The following is a 16403-nucleotide window of genomic DNA, read 5'->3' on the forward strand; positions in this document are numbered from 1 at the left end:
GCAGCTTCCAACGCCTGCCAACGCAAGATCCTACTAATCCTGCTGCACAGAAATGGTCCATCTCGTGCTTATGAGCCACCATTAGGGATCGACGGGCAGTTTCGCTGAGCCGCAGCTGCCACAAGTGATGAACAAAAAACAAGTTAATTTGCTAGAAAGAAAAGGAGTAGATGATTTAATTTACTGCCACAAGGATGTATGCATGGAAGGAAAGAGTAGCTGTATAGTAGCGTGCTTACGGTTGCTGCATTTGGACGGGCCACCTTGTCCAAGGATGCCACCAACGAAAACCAGCAGAACGAGGAGGATGAGCATCAGCCGAACCAAGGTCGCAGAGGAGTCGTTCTTTGCCATATCCTCGTTCGGCTCTTTGTTGCTTCGTTCTCGTGCAATGGGTGCTCCACTTAAGCGCTTATATATATAGAAGTAGTGCGTGTACTTTTCATGTGGAAGTAGGTTAGGTGCAAATGTGGAAGCAGAGGAGATGGTGTGGTGCTTTTGGGGGTTGGTAGAAGGACGTATGCAAATGCAATGCATGACCACTGTGCCGGACGAGGATGGAAGAAGTATTGGGCTACAAGTTAATCATCTGATACTCCTATGCGAGTCTGAACGCACGTTCCTATACATTGACTCGCAAGTCCTTATCGAATTCTTTCTTTGTAAATGCCCTCTATGGTGGAACGTCTAGACATTTTTGTCGGCATTCATGCCAGTATTTTAGGGCCAAGCTGATTGTGGAAATAAGGAAGTCCAGCCACAAATATGCATGCAAGAACTCGTGCTGATTGAAAGGCTGCAAGTTTGACTGACGACTCCTTGCATGAGTATCATGTGGAATACGGACTAGTTTGTCCAGTCAGTATTCTAATTTATTGGTAATTGTAGAAATATACAAATCGGTATTTTACAATTACTGTCGGTCAAACTTTTACAGTTTTGACCGTCACTAAGTAATGTAATATTTTTATTTGAAATAATATATTTCAAATATTTAAATTGCTAGTCAAAGTGCCACATCAAAGATCTTATCAATTAGTTATCTTAAACGGTACTTACATTCTAGATCATAGGGAAAGATCGAGTTGGGTTCCTATAACAGACAAGTGGCCAAGTGTACATACATTCTTTTTGGTATCTGAGACAGACAGAGGTAGTCCAAAAGATAATTATGTGGTGATTGAGGACTAAGATAGCTGGTGGGAAAGGTAGCCTGAAACTAGGACCGGGATAACTGCAAGAAGGCGACCTGAATTGCTCACATGTCAGAAATGGCAAGAAAGTAGGTAAGGTGCAAACGTGGAAGAAGAACTTGGTGGCTCACATGACAGAAATGTGCAAGCCAGGGTATGTGCAAAGAAGGAGCTTGCAGCTCACCTGTCCTTCTTGTTTGTATAAGTGCAGCATATCACTAGTACAAAGAAACACGCAGAAGCACAACATGTGTGCCGACAGACCAAGAAGGCTCCTAGCCATTGCTGTTCTAACCTCAGCTCCAACAGCCTCACTGGTTCCATCCCCAACACTCTGTCCTCCACATCCCTCCAGGTGATTGATCTTGGGAACAACAAGCTCAGCGGAGATATCCCTGAAAGCCTTGGGATGCTCCGCAATCTCTCGGTTCTACGCCTAGCTCGTAACAGCTTGACGGGCCGCATTCCACTTTCACTTGGAAGCAGCAGCTCTATCTCCCTTGTTTCTGTCATCCTCGCAAACAATTCCCTCACAGGACCCATTCCGTCGGCCCTTGCTGACAGTTCATCTCTTCAGGTGTTAAACTTGGTAAGAAACAACCTCGACGGAGAGATACCTCCTGCCCTTTTCAACAGCACATCGCTTCAAAGATTAGCCCTTGGATGGAACAACTTTTCCGGGTCCATACCCGCGGTCGTTCCAAATTTCAATTCACCCTTGCAAGCTCTTATATTGTCGGTGAATAGTCTTGCAGGCACCATACCGTCGACTCTGGGTAATTTTTCTTCCCTTCGGATCCTTCTGCTTGCGGCCAACAGTTTCAAAGGCAGTATCCCAGTGAGTATAGCGAAAATCCCAAACTTGCAAGAACTAGATATTTCTTACAACCTTCTGTCGGGCACACTCCCAGCCCCCATATTCAACATGTCCTCAATCACCTACCTTAGTTTAGCTGTCAACAGTTTTGTTGGGGAACTTCCATTCGACATGGGATATACACTTCCAAGCATTCAAACATTGATTTTACAACAAAACCAGGTTGGAGGAAAAATCCCTCCATCACTAGCCAACGCAACCGATTTCCTGTCCATTAACCTAGGGGCTAATGCATTCTATGGCACTATCCCTTCTTTTGGGTCTCTTTCTAACCTAGAAGAGCTAATTCTGGCAAGTAATCAGCTAGAAGCTGGAGACTGGTCATTTCTCTCCTCGTTGGCAAATTGCACACAGCTGCAGGTCTTGTCTTTGGGAACCAACATGATGCAAGGAAATCTGCCGAGTTCAGTTGGTAGGCTTGCAACTAGCCTGCGGGCTTTGGTACTGCATGCAAATAAGATGTCTGGTAGCGTACCAGCAGAGATAGGGAACCTCACAAACCTCTCATTTCTTAGAATGGAGCAGAATCTGTTTGCTGGTGATCTCCCCGAAGCAATCGGAAACCTTGTGAACTTGACTTCCGTAGATTTGTCACGGAACAGACTATCTGGACAGATTCCGCGTTCGATAGGCAAACTCCGTCAACTAACCAAGCTCCTCTTGCAAGATAACAATATCAGTGGACCCATTCCTAGGGAGCTAGGTGATTGCCAGAGTTTAATCACTCTCAACCTTTCGTGCAACGCCTTGAGCGAGAACATACCAAGAGAGCTCTTCTTTCTTGACTCTTTATCTGCAGGTTTGGATTTGTCCCACAACCAGCTTTCTGGACAGATTCCACAGGAGATTGGTGGCTTGATTAATATAGGGCCACTGAATTTTTCTAACAACCGTCTTTCCGGCCGCATTCCAACTACTCTAGGCGCTTGTGTCCGCTTAGAGTCCCTTCATCTCGAGGGTAATTTTCTTGATGGCCGAATTCCTCAGTCTTTCGTCAATTTGGGAGGTATTTCTGAGATCGATCTCTCTCGAAACAACTTGAGTGGTGAAATTCCAAACTTTTTCCAGTCCTTCAAATCTCTGAAGGTTCTCAACTTGTCCTTCAACGATCTTAACGGTCAAATGCCACAAGGGGGAATATTTGAAAATTCTAGTGAGGTATTTGTCCAAGGGAATAGTATGCTGTGCTCTAGTTCCCCGATGCTACAACTGCCACTTTGCTCTGCGTCATCCAGACACAGGCGCACTTGGCGCACTGTAAAGATAACTGGGATCAGTGTGGCGGCTATTGCTTTGGTCTGTTTGTCATGTGCAGTATTTATTCTCTTGAAGAGGAGGAGTAAGAGATCTAAACATTCAGATCATCCATCGTACACAGAGATGAAGAGCTTCTCATATGCTGATTTGGTCAAAGCGACAAATGGTTTCTCTCGAGACAACTTGGTTGGCTCAGGGGCATATGGATCAGTATACAAGGGTGTAGTTGAGTCTGAAACAAATGGAATGGTTGTTGTAAAAGTTTTCAAGCTTGATCAACTTGGAGCACCAAAAAGCTTTGTTGCCGAGTGTGAGGCCTTCAGAAACACTCGTCATCATAATCTCGTAAGGGTGATTTCTGCCTGCTCAACATGGGACAACAAAGGGAATGATTTCAAGGCTCTTGTTATTGAATACATGGCTAACGGTACCCTAGAGAGCTGGATTTATTCAGAAACGAGAAGACCGTTGAGTTTGGGCTCCAGAGTAACAATCGCAGTGGACATAGCTGCTGCACTAGATTATTTACATAACAGTTGTGTGCCCCCTATAGTCCACTGTGATTTGAAGCCTAGCAATGTGCTGTTAGATGATGACATGGATGCCCGTCTCAGTGACTTTGGGTTAGCTAAGTTCCTTCAAAGTCATAACTGTTCAAGTACTACTTCTACGAGCTTAGCAGGGCCAAGAGGATCAATTGGATACATTGCACCAGGTAAACATTTACTATGTTATTATTATTAGCTTTCCTCACTTGCTAATATCATTAAAGTTTTACTTCTCCTTTCTTCAGAAAACAACCTTTTGTGGTTTTGAATAATCAATGTTCTAAGATAACTGAATGTTAAACAATGCAGAGTACGGCATCGGGAACAAGATCTCAACAGCGGGCGATGTCTATAGCTATGGAATTATCATCCTAGAAATGCTCACGGGGAAACGCCCAACAGATGTGTTGTTCAAGAATGGCCTGAGCCTTCAGAAATTTGTGGGAAATGCATTCCCCGAAAAGATCCGTGAGATACTTGATCCTAATATCATCGGAGACGAAGTTGCGGACCATGGAAACCATGCAATGGTGGGGATGCTGAGCTGCATTATGCAGCTTGTTCAGGTTGGTCTCTCGTGCTCCAAGGAGACACCAAGAGATCGACCGACAATGCCGGACGTTTATGCAGAAGTGTCCACAATCAAACGAGAATATTCAGCGTTGCGCGTCAAGCAATAGGGCACTTTTGTTTGTTTGTTTGTGTGTATTACGCGTCAAGGAATAGAACCCTTTTGTTTGTTCGTTTGTATGTTACAAGTGAGTTGTAGTCTACGCTTGTGTTGGGGTTCTTCAAAATTTTGTTCTACTGCTAATATTCCATCAAAAGGAATACCAATTCATTGTTTGATTTATTCTGAATGTGTTTTATCATACAAGAGTAACTATGTTCAGACACCTGCAGCTAGCTCATTGTTCCTAAAGTTAGAAATGGTGGCACTCTGTCGTTAAATCTGATGCTTGCATTCAGAATTGTCTTTGGCAGTACAGTATGTTGTCGTCTGCATCTCTGATTAAGCTAAATGATATTGCAGTGTGAATTGGTCTGTGAGAAATCTGTTTTGTCTGGCATCAGGGGCAAAGAAATCTGTTTTGCCTGGCACCGGAGCAGCTGAGCAGTGCGAGCAGGGAGCTCGACCCGGCGTCCCTCCGCCGCGCGGCGGAGGCAGCTCAAGCCTGCTCGCACCGCCGAGGGCAAGAGGAGCCCTGGACGGCGCGCCAGCAGCACACTTGGCGGCGCCGCGGCGGTCTTGCCGGGCGGCGGTTTCCGACTCCCTGAAGCGCGCGAGCAAATAGGCCGGCCCAGGTTCGTGTGTACTAGTACATTTTATTCTGGGTTTTTTTCATGTTTTTTTCGTTTTTTGATTCCATTTTTTTATTTTGTTTACACTCTGAAATAGTTTAAACATATACTCATATATTACAAAATATAATTTACATAATATTTTCAAACAGATCAATCATGCATTTAAAAAATAATGAACAAGTATTTGAAAAATGTCGAACAAGTATTTTGAAAATGTTGAACAAGTATTTTCAAAAAATGGTGATCATGTATATAAAACTATTGAACAGGTATTTGAAAAATAATTATCATGTGTATAAAATTGTGGAACAGGTGCTTGAATTTTGTTTTAAAAATGTTGAACAAGTATTTGAAAAAAATATTGATCATGTATATAAGAATATAGAATGAAAGAAAATCCAAAAAAATGGAGAAGAAAAAAAAACATAAAAAGAAGAAATAAAATTCAAAAATGTATGAAAAATAATAAAGAACAACGAAGAAGAAAAAAAGAAAATAAACGAAAATAAAACCAAAAAACAAAAAAAAAATCCTGAAGAAATCAGCGCGAGTGGCTGTAAGTATGACGCGCCCTAGTTCTTATTATGAATCAGAGTCGGGAGGGGTGGTTAGTGCAACACGCGTTCGACTCCTCCTTCTCGCATTTCCTATTTTTATGACAATATGCGCGTGAATGTGTCGGCCCAATACAACACGAGGGGTGGGGAGCTTCAGAGAGAGCTGCCACTTGGGTCGCTTAATGCGATAAATAGTCGTTGCGACAGTAAGAAGCATGTTTGGCTTCGGCCTTGGGACCTTGGTAGGCGATTGCTGGGCTGGACCCTTGAGCCCGGCCGACCCGAAGATTTAGAGATTTAGGGTAGAAAAAACAAATCATGTTCTAAAAGAAAATATAAACGCTTTTATATTTGTTTACGAAGGGAATATCTCATTAGTTGCACCGGAGTAGATGAGCACGCAAGCACCAAGCTCGACCCGGCGTCCCTCCACGGTGCGGCGAGGTAGGAGCAGGCCATCACCAGACGCGCGGGCAGGGAGTGAGGGGAGGAGAGGGCGGCGGTCAGAGGGGTACGCACGCTCGGGCACTCCTACATGGTGACCTTTTTTTTAGGTGTTCCTATATTTTAGGTTATTTTTGAGGGGAATGAAGGGTTCCTATATGGCGACCATTGCGCCCGATGAAGTGGAAACAAGAGCAACTACTTAAGGAGCACTTCCTCGGAAGCCTCCTAACTATTACTCTCACGCGTCGTCACTTGTCGCGTTCTCCGCCATCATGATGCGTCGTGTTCTAAGCGTCCTCTTTGAATTTAATTTTTTATTTAACTTTCTACACAAATTTTTGACTTTTTAGATTGCTTTTTTTCTCTTTTTTTTGTGTTACGGTTTTCCAACAGCCTTTCTTAGCTTTTGATGAAAAAATGTGCGAAACAATGTGTTTACTGTTTCTTTTTTGTGACAAGCACGGTTCTGCTTCCGCGAGAGACATGATTTTGCTTTTGCCAGAGACACGGCTGTGTCTCTCGGAAAGAAAGAAAAACATGTTTTTTGGTTTTTTTTTATGATAGACACAATATTACTTTCGCGAGAGGCGCGACCGTGCCTCTCGAAAAGGAAAAACACGTTTTTTTCGCGAAAGGCACGGCCGTACCTCTCGGAAAGGAAAAACATGTTTTTTGGGTTTTTTTTCACGGATGGCACGGTTTTTCTTTGGCGAGAGGCACGCACGCCTCTCAGAAAGGAAAAAACACATTTTTTTTACGAGAATGTCCACAGAATATAAACTTTTTTTCTTGAATTCCAAACTAATACCTGAAAATTTCAAAAAGCACTTATTTTTTCAAAAAAATGTCTGATTCAATAAACGTTCATGCATTTCAAAAAACCATTTACAACACAAAAAATGTACGTGAAATTCAATTATTGTTCCCAAAATCCAGATACTGTTTGTCGATTCAAAAAATATTCACGCCTTTCAAAAAACTTCCTACTTTTTCAAAAACTTCATGTATTTGTTAGATGTTCATGTTTTAGAAAATGTTCATGATTTTGTAAAAAAATATTCTTGAATTCAGTAATTGCTCATAGTTTCAAAATCTTTCACAAATTTGAAAGATATTCGTAAAACTTAAAACGAAAAAAGAGAGTAAAAGCAATGAAAAGAAGAAAAAAAAGAAAAAAGAAAAAAAATGTAAAGTAAAAAAAAAAGAGAAAAAATGTAAAAGTATAATTCCAAAACCGATGTGGATAAACACTAAATAGGCTGGCCCAAAAAATTAAATCGAGCTATTGAGGGGGTGCGAGCTCGGTGGCGACCTTCCCGGCCATGTATATTTGGCTCTTCAGGCGACCGCTAACGTGCATTCTGAAAAACGGAGGATCAAACCAGTAATTTCCAGTTTGAGCTATGATGCGGTAACCTCTTATCTTATTTCCACTTTACTTCTTTCTTTTCCCTTTTTTATTTTTTGTTTCTGTTTTTTATTTTTCCTTTTTTTCCTTGTTCTTCCTGGTTTGTTGACTTGCTTTCAGATTTGTTGACTTTTTTTTCAAAATCGATGAACTTTTTCTCAATATAGAAGATCTTTCTGAAAATGCAATGAAATTTTCCAAATTTTGAGGAACCTTTTTTAAAAATGATGATCTTTTTTTAGAATTCAATGAACTATTTCCAAATATATGAACTTTTTCAAATTCGATTAACTTTTTTAGAAAATAGATAATTTTTTTACAGATTTGATGATTTTTTTTTAAATGTTGAAATTTTTTAAAAATGGAGCAAATTTTAAGTTTTGTGAACTTTGTTTTACAAACTTGAGGAACTTTTCAAATCAAATGAACTTTCTTCATAATCAATGAACCTTTTTCCAAAATTCATGATTTTTTTGAAGTTTGTGGACTTTCTTGTAATTTTCATGAATATTTTTGAATTTACATTTTTTCCTATTTTTCTAATTTAATTCAACAGGTCACTGGTCAATTGCCTAACCAGTCAACCGAGATCAAGCCAACTACGCGATCAAGCGAACGAAGCGACCTGGGTCGGCCCAGTTTGTGAGCGCATGGGCGCCATAACTGAAAACCAGCGCTAAAGGCGTCCGTTAGGAGCTCCCGACCGGAAATCCCTATTTAACGCGCGTTGCGTCAAAATGCCGCAGCTTCGCATAGGAAGATCGAGTGGCGTCAGGATTGGACCAGCCCGTTTAACCGTCTCAGTGTTTTCGGTTTTGGTGGTTTTCAGCCAGTTTTTTCCGGTTTTGGGAACTTACTAGAAGATTCCCTAAACCGTTTTTTAATGTTTTCTTTATTTATTTATTTTTTTCTGTTTCTGTTCCAAAATTATTCTGTATTTTAAAAAAATGTTTTGCAATTTGAAAAAATGTTTCAGAATTTGAAAAAATGTTCCGGAATTTGTAAAAATGTTCCTGAATTTGAAAAAACGTTCCGGAATTTGAAAAAATATTCCAGAAATAATAAAATGTTATGGAATTTAAAAAATATTCCGGAATTTAGAAAATGTTATGGAATTTTAAAAAATGTTTGTGAATATAAAAAAATGTTCCAGAATTTGAAAACATGTTCCGAAATTTGTAAAATGTTCTGGAATTTTTATCTAAATGTTTTGGATTTTTCATAAAAATGTTCCGGAATTTTACAAAATGTTACGGAATTCAACAATTTGTAGAATTTTCGAAATCGTGAAAACCATTCTGAAATATATGAATAAGTTTTGAAAACAGAACATTTTTCAATCTGTGAATAAATTTCATTATCGGTAACAGTTCAAAACTGCAGAAACGCGCGCGGTCCATAAAGCCCGCCAGGGACACGCCTCTGTGCGAATGGGCAGCAACTTGACGCACAACGCGTCATATAGGAGCTCCCCTCCCGACCTACCCGCGAAATAGGGATCGCCCGCTTGGGCTTGCACATGCGAACTGTTGGGCTTGGGCCCTGGCCTATTCTGACACATGTAAAATTTGGGCAAGATAAAACATATTTCAGTCTCTCAAAAACATACAGCAAACAGGTAAACTCCCTGGCATGTGCAAAGTCATATATCAGCCTCTTGAAAAACATTCATGACATCTCGGGTCATTTAGCGAATTGTAACCCATCATATGAAAAACTAGCGGCGAAGATGCGCGGCGCACGCCGCGCCCGTCGAAAGTCTCATTTATATTTCGAATAAGTACTTCAATTTTATTTTTATTTCATGCATGTGATTTTTTTTATGTTTAGCTGGTTGGAGTTTTGGGGGGGGGGGGGGGGGGTTATAGGAAGGAAAGGAGGTGCAGTTTCATTTTGGCACGATACACTGGTGTAATAGAGTTATTTATAACACGTTTAAATCCGTCGTAGTTGTTCTTTTGTCTATACGTGTAGAGATGCTTGACTTGTTTTTTGTATAGAGCGACAAAGACCATTTTCGGTGGAGTCCATTTCATGTTCTTAATAGAACGGAAGCGTTTTAAGGATCATGCGATTGAAGTTTTGAATGAATCGTGATTTATTGATGGCAAAGAGTTAAATAGTACAGGCGAGGTACAAAACAAATCATTCTAAATATGGTGCAACAAATTGAAATCTTTTTTAGTCTTTATATGGGTAAATCATTAGTGTTTCTCCTTTTTTTGTCCTTGCGAAATTTCTTTAACATGTGAGACCTGGCGATATTCAATAAGAGAAGTGAATCAGTGTTATATTATTTCTAAATTTTATTGTTTCTTATCTCAGTGCTAGGGACTTCTTCATGCATGATCTCTGTGTATTATTTTATATATGGTCTGTCATATCTTCATAGTGTTCATCTGGGAGTTTTAGCAGGCGAACAATGTTCGAATCAGTAGCATCAAAGGTATTTTTTTGTACATGTGAGTAATGCTGATAGAGTGAGATTTCTATTATCGTACATGGTGAGCGAAGGATGGTGGGGTTGGCAACGATCATAGTGGCTGTAGAGCTTTAATAGATCATAATGCAACAATAGGTAATACAAAAAATAAAAAGAAGGAAAATAATCGTTAATCATAGAAAAACTCAGGTTTTTCCTTTTGTATTTTTGTGGGATTATTGCTTACGCGGATGCAATGTGTTGGTATTATTCCGGTTTACAGTTTATTTATAAAGTTTTTTTATGGATGTAGGTATATTTCAGTTTATTCAGTGGGCATGAAAACACTAGTCACATGAAGCACTGTTGCATACGAAGTGTCTGTTTTAGAAATAGTGTTTCGGTTTATTTGGGTTATCTGTTCCAATTTATTAGTTTTACTGTTCTCTTAAAATGAGATCTCATTGAAACCATTAGAAAAAAATAAATCTTGAGGCAACAATCCATAAGAATGAATGTAATGAATAATAATTTAGAATACCATTTTAAACAACAAAAGAAGGTTGACATCCAAGATGCGATATTTTCTCAGATTTTGGCTTCGTGGTAATATTGGAGTGGAAAGACGATCACTTTATTATCAATGAGCAACGCCGTTAGGTAAGATTAATTGTTAGATAATATGTATATAGATTAGATCAAACTAAGTTACTAAATTTGTATTTATTTGGTTTATTTTTTTCCTCCGCGTATTTAAGTATTCCATTAAATTTGTGTGTTTCACTTTAGGAATTATCTATATATTAGTCTACAGATAGCATGGTATAATTGTATTAAAGGAAACCCGTAGACAATTTACTAAGCAATAATAATAATAATAATAATATCAGAGTACTTGTATGTATAAAAAGGTAATATAATATACAAAAAGATCTTTTTTTAGAACTGCAAATACCTATGATGATATACAGTACATAAAAAGAAGCCATTTTATGGATATTATTCATAAATAATATGTTTGATAAGAATAATAAATGGTATTATTCATAAATACTAATGATTAGCATGATTAGCATGTTTTAATCCAGCGATACCACTTTAAGAAATCACTTTTTTTTCTTTAAAAACACTGTTCAAAAAATGTGCATTTGTTTACAGCGTGATTACTATTCACTGTTGGACACGTAAATAAATAGTACATCCAGAAAAAAATCGAGTAACTGTTTAGTGATGTTGACATCGCCGTAATAATGAACAGTAAATGGTAAATATATAGTGTATAATCTACTTTTATTAATAAGAGAAGGGGATCGCTGCTGCTTTAGTATATAGTGTATATATATAAATACATGTGCAAGACTTGATCTGCAAAACGATCACACTGCTCATGTCCGTCGGCTAGTGTATAATCTACTTTTATTAATAAAGTAAAGTGATATTTTTGGTTTTGTTCCGTTTAGGACTTTCACGTGTTACTAGTTTTTTTTATTTGGCGCAACACATGTTTGGTTTTGGGCATTTAGGATGGAAAAGAAAATGATGGTTGTGGTTTATAAGAGAAGACAAAAAGGTATAGGAAAGTCTCACATTAACAAGGCTAGATTGTTAGGCAAAGAAGAGGTCTTATTATCAATGTTAATGCGAGAAGTAAGAATTTTCATGCAACGAATACACTATGAGCACTAAGAATATGAAAGTACTTTATATGAAACTAAATGGATGTGCATTCAACTAACTTGTTCATAAAGACCTCGAGCATTTGAGGGAGCCGGTCATTGAAATAAACAAGTCAAGTTATATAACATAATTCCCACTAGTATATGAAAATGAATATCATGAGGTCCCTCGAAAGTAAATGGAAGGTGCTATTTTGAATCGCAAATGTGGTAGCGGGATAGTAGTGTGCCCCCTCTTTTTTTCTCTCATTTTTTTGTTGGGATCTTTGCCCTATTTTTTATTTTTTATTTTTCGTGGCCTTTTTGGCCTCCTTTTCTCCTTTTTTATATCCTCACGGGTAGGGGCACACTCTATAATATTGATCTTCACACTTTTTTTCTTAAAACTCAAAAACCAAAAATAAAATGATGGATCTATAAGAATACTCTCTGACAGTGTATCAAAATATGCCATGATCTAGCATAACATGTGTTATAATAGTGAATGGTGGCTTTGCCATAAATATCATGTTAACTTTATATGATCATCCAAAGGAATATAACAAAATACTACTAGAAAATAGCTTATAGGTAGATAAGTATTTCCCTTACCGAGAACCAAGTTTATCAAACCAATGAGAGAATCATGCAAACTCTCGTTGTCAGCACCTACGCACAAAGAATCAAACGCTTGCATCCAACGCATGCAAGAGGGTTGTCAAGCCCCTTGAACTCGTTACCACAGAAAAAAAATCATAAGATTACTTTCATTACGAAGAGTCACAGCCTCGAGGCGTAAGCTGGGCAGAAGCACTTTTGCTCTCAAGCGGAGCGATTCTGCTAGGAAACTTTCCTCCGGGAGTGCGAAATCGAAGCCATCGTCATCACCAACGCTTCCTCCATCATGGGGCACTACTGTAGGAATGCCTAGCAGTGTCGGCTGGGAAAAGCCCAGCACTAGCGGGCAAGGCTCCCACGACAACCCGCCACTGACCTCTTGCCACTGCTAGAACACTATCAGTGGCGGGCGCCCGCGCGCCACTGTTAGGGCAGGAGTAGTGGCGGGACGTAGGTCTTGCCCGCTACAACACTTGGTGTTGCCAGCCATAGGATTTGCGCATTGTTGTGGTGGTCATTCTTAGACGCTCGACATTGCTATTGTTGTTTGCACCTAGATCATATCATCATTTTGCATTTGATACATAAATTCTGGTTTGAACCTTGATCCACATACAGGCGCCACATTACATTGATTTTACATTAATGAAAAGTAGTACTTATAACATATAACAAGTGTATTACAACTCTTCATCATTCTAGTTGTTAATATACTAATTAAACAACTCTTCATCTTTCTAGCAACAAACTTGCAAGTGACCAAGTTATCACAAGTTAAATAATAAGCTACAAAGGTATCACAAGTTACCAACACGAACTACTGCTCTCTCCTAGGTATAAAAGCATAAAAAAGATGAACCCTTGTATCTCCCTATTGAAGAATGCAGATCAACCTATCTCCAACTTGCACGACGCGCAAGTATTCGTTTCCAAGTGGTAGCGTGGATGCTCTTATTTTGTTTCTCCATCCTTTAATTTTCATGGTTTCTTCACTTTGACATATCATGTATTTACCAGGATAACTCATTGACATTGGTCGTAAGCTAACCATATGCAAATCACCTATCACTTTAGGCACATTCTCTGGTGGGAATACCTATTGAAGAACATAAATAATAATAACATAGTTAGAAAAATAGTTTTGCTTAAGAAAAATGTATGAAAAAGATGTACCAGTGACATAATAGTAAAAAATTCTTACAAAGTAGTTTGAAGTGATGTTAGAATGGTTCAACTTGTGCACTAATGGCACATATCCATGATAATTATTGCCAATCATGTAATTTTTCTTATAATGCTCAACACCATGAATTGAGATTATATGATTTTTCTCCAACCAAGTAAGCTTGGAGTCATAATTGTAATAGGTCCGATCTACTATCTGATGTGTAGTTTTTCGAGAAGAGAAATAAGCTGATAATTAGAAATAAATAAGTTTAGTCGGGCTGAGTACCAAATTCTGTTCAATAGTCAATATAAATTACCCAACAAATTTGCTGACAAACTCACCTCAAGGTAGAACTGGAATCAAGTGATCTGCATGCACTCAAATTTCAATATTATTATCACGATCATCGTCATGAACAAGATCGAAGTTATTTTCATGTCCTCCTGAAACCCGTACGCCTTACAAAATTCTCTCCAAGAAGAACAACCAAAATATGTGTAATCTACTTCATTTTTTACCTTAACAATAAAAGTGTAATGGTCTGTCTTTAGGTGAGCTATCTTAGTTTCCGTACCCCCTCTCTTTAAAATGGAACTTGTCCAAGACATGGAGTCTTGCATGGCACGGAACGCATTAGACGAAGTGTACAAAAGCAAATTACATTTTAATTCAAGCAAAAAAGCACACGTCGTGCTTCATTTCAAAAAATATATGTCGTCTTTACATACCGTAATAGTTTCAAAGTCCTCCTTTAGCTTGACAGTGGAGAACGTACCGCTGTCTAGGTGAGGATAACGGTCGCATATACCCACTGTCATTGGTGCACATATAGTACTCAGGGATCCCCTCATCGTCATCCATTTCCTATGTTCATGATTCAAAGATTAAAAAGCAGAAGTCACACGAGGAAGCGGGGAGAGACTGAAAGTAAACCAAAATCATAAGTCACACAATGCAACTCGGATAGATTGAAAGTCAACCCAAATCATAAGTCAATTAACATTACACTTATGGAGTAATGTCATCTAATTCCTGTTCCAGCAAATCACGGGCACTTTATATTTTCTATTTTATAGTAAAAGTCATGCTAAAATCCACGAAAAATTCGGCATGACCGTTGCTAAAAAAGGACATATCAACTATCAAGCACCTGAAATTTGAGGGAACGGAAATGAATCAACATTCCGGCAAAATATAGGCTACCCGGGGGTGTTTCTGCAAATTCAAACCAATACTTTATCCAGTCTCACTTGAAAAAATAACTATCTTTATAGTGGGGCTTCATCATGTTCATAACTAAAAGATTAAAAATTATGCATGACCGTTGCTAAAAAAGGACATATCGAGTGCCTGAAATTTGCAGAACAAAAATGAATCAACATTCTGGCAATAGGCCACTCGGGGGTGTTTCTGCAAATTCAAATCAATACTTCATCCAGTCTCATTTGAAAAAAAACACTAGCTTTATAGTGTAGCTTCATCTTGTTCATAACTAAAAGATAAGAAATTTGGCATGACCGCTGTTAAAAAAGGCCATATCGAGCACCTAAAATTTGCGGGGACGAAAATGAATCAACATTAATTCCGGCAAAACATTGGCCAGCTGGGGTATTTCTGCAAATTCAAATCAATGCTTAATACAGTCTCACTTGAAAAATTAACCAGCTTTATAGTGGAGCTTCATATTGTTCATAGCTGAAAGAATAAAAATTGATCACTGTTCGGCGCGGGTTGTCTTTCAATCCGTCGAGTCTCCCTTGAAAAACTCTCATCTCAATTGGTGTATATGATGGGCACTCCCTCACATTGATATTACTACCGTCGGTGATGATTGGTCGTGTTGGGGAACGTTGCATGGGAAACAAAAAATTTCCTACGCACACGAAGACCTATCATGGTGATGATCATGTACGAGAGGGAGATCGGATCTACATACCCGTGTAGATCGCTAAGCGGGAAGCGTTAAGAAACGCGGTTGATGTAGTGGAACGTCTTCGCGATCCAAATCGCCACCGTCCCACGATCCGTCCCGATCTAGTACCGAACGGACGGCACCTCCGCGTTCAACACACGTACAACTCGATGACGATCTCCGCCTTCTTGATCCAGCAAGAGAGACGGGGAAGTAGATGAGTTCTCCGGCAGCGTGACGGTGCGCCGATGGTGGTGGTGATCTATGTTGGAGAACGTAGCATAAATTCAAAAAATTTCCTACGCATATTCAGATCTTCCTATGGAGAGACCAGCAACGAGAGAGGGGTGAGTGCATCTTCATACCTTTGAAGATCGCTAAGCGGAAGCGTTGCTAGAACGCGGTTGATGGAGTCGTACTCGCGGCGATTCAGATCGCGGTGTGATTCCGATCTAGTGCCGAACCACGGCACCTTCGCATTCAACACACGTGCAGCCCGGTGACGTCTCCCGCACCTTGATCCAGCAAGGAGGAGGGAGAGGTTGGGGAATATCTCCAGCAGCACGGCGGCATGGTGTCGATGGAGAGACGAGGTCTCCCGGCAGAGCTTCGGCAAGCACCGGCAGAGAGGAGGAGAAAGAAGAGCAGGGTTGCGCCGAGAGCGAGGAAGATTGGTGTCTCCAAGAGCCCAAAGTGCCCACTATATATAGGGGGAGGGAGGGGTTGCGCCCCCTTGAGGGTTTCCCTCTCCTGGGAGGGGCGGCAGCCCTAGATGGGGGGAGGTGCGGCGGCCAGGAAGGGAGGAGGGGTGGCGCACCCTTCTGGTGGGCCTTAGGCCCACCTGCGCTAGGGTTTCCCCCCCCCTCTCCCCTATTCTTGCACCATGGGCTGAGTGTGGGGGGCGCACCAGCCCACCTAGGGGCTGGTTCCCTCCCGCACTTGGCCCATCTAGCCTCCCGGGGTCATGGCCCCCTTCCGGTGGACCCCCGGGGCCACTTCCGGTGGTCCCGGTGGTCCCGGTACGTTACCGGCGACG

At 40.2% G+C, this 16403-nt stretch overlaps 1 protein-coding gene across 1 annotated transcript; it reads left to right on the top strand.

Annotated features, from left to right (window-relative positions):
• The first annotated feature begins 1490 nt into the window (after window positions 1-1490).
• Window positions 1491-4709, top strand: LOC123395141 (receptor kinase-like protein Xa21). The gene is made up of 2 exons (XM_045090074.1): window positions 1491-4042; window positions 4185-4709. The coding sequence occupies exons 1-2, from the start codon at window positions 1603-1605 to the stop codon at window positions 4553-4555; spliced, it is 2811 nt and encodes a 936-aa protein (XP_044946009.1). The 5' UTR covers window positions 1491-1602; the 3' UTR covers window positions 4556-4709.
• Window positions 4710-16403: the final 11694 nt, after the last annotated feature.

Source organism: Hordeum vulgare, chromosome 5H (assembly GCF_904849725.1).
Source record: "Hordeum vulgare subsp. vulgare chromosome 5H, MorexV3_pseudomolecules_assembly, whole genome shotgun sequence".
Taxonomy (NCBI): domain Eukaryota; kingdom Viridiplantae; phylum Streptophyta; class Magnoliopsida; order Poales; family Poaceae; genus Hordeum; species Hordeum vulgare.

Bases quoted from the DNA above. Each gene is read 5' to 3' on its own strand.
- LOC123395141 (XM_045090074.1), top strand. From the start codon at position 1,603: ATGCTCCGCAATCTCTCGGTTCTACGCCTAGCTCGTAACAGCTTGACG. The intron at 4,043-4,184 runs GTAAACATTTAC...TAAACAATGCAG, and splicing joins AATTGGATACATTGCACCAG to AGTACGGCATCGGGAACAAG.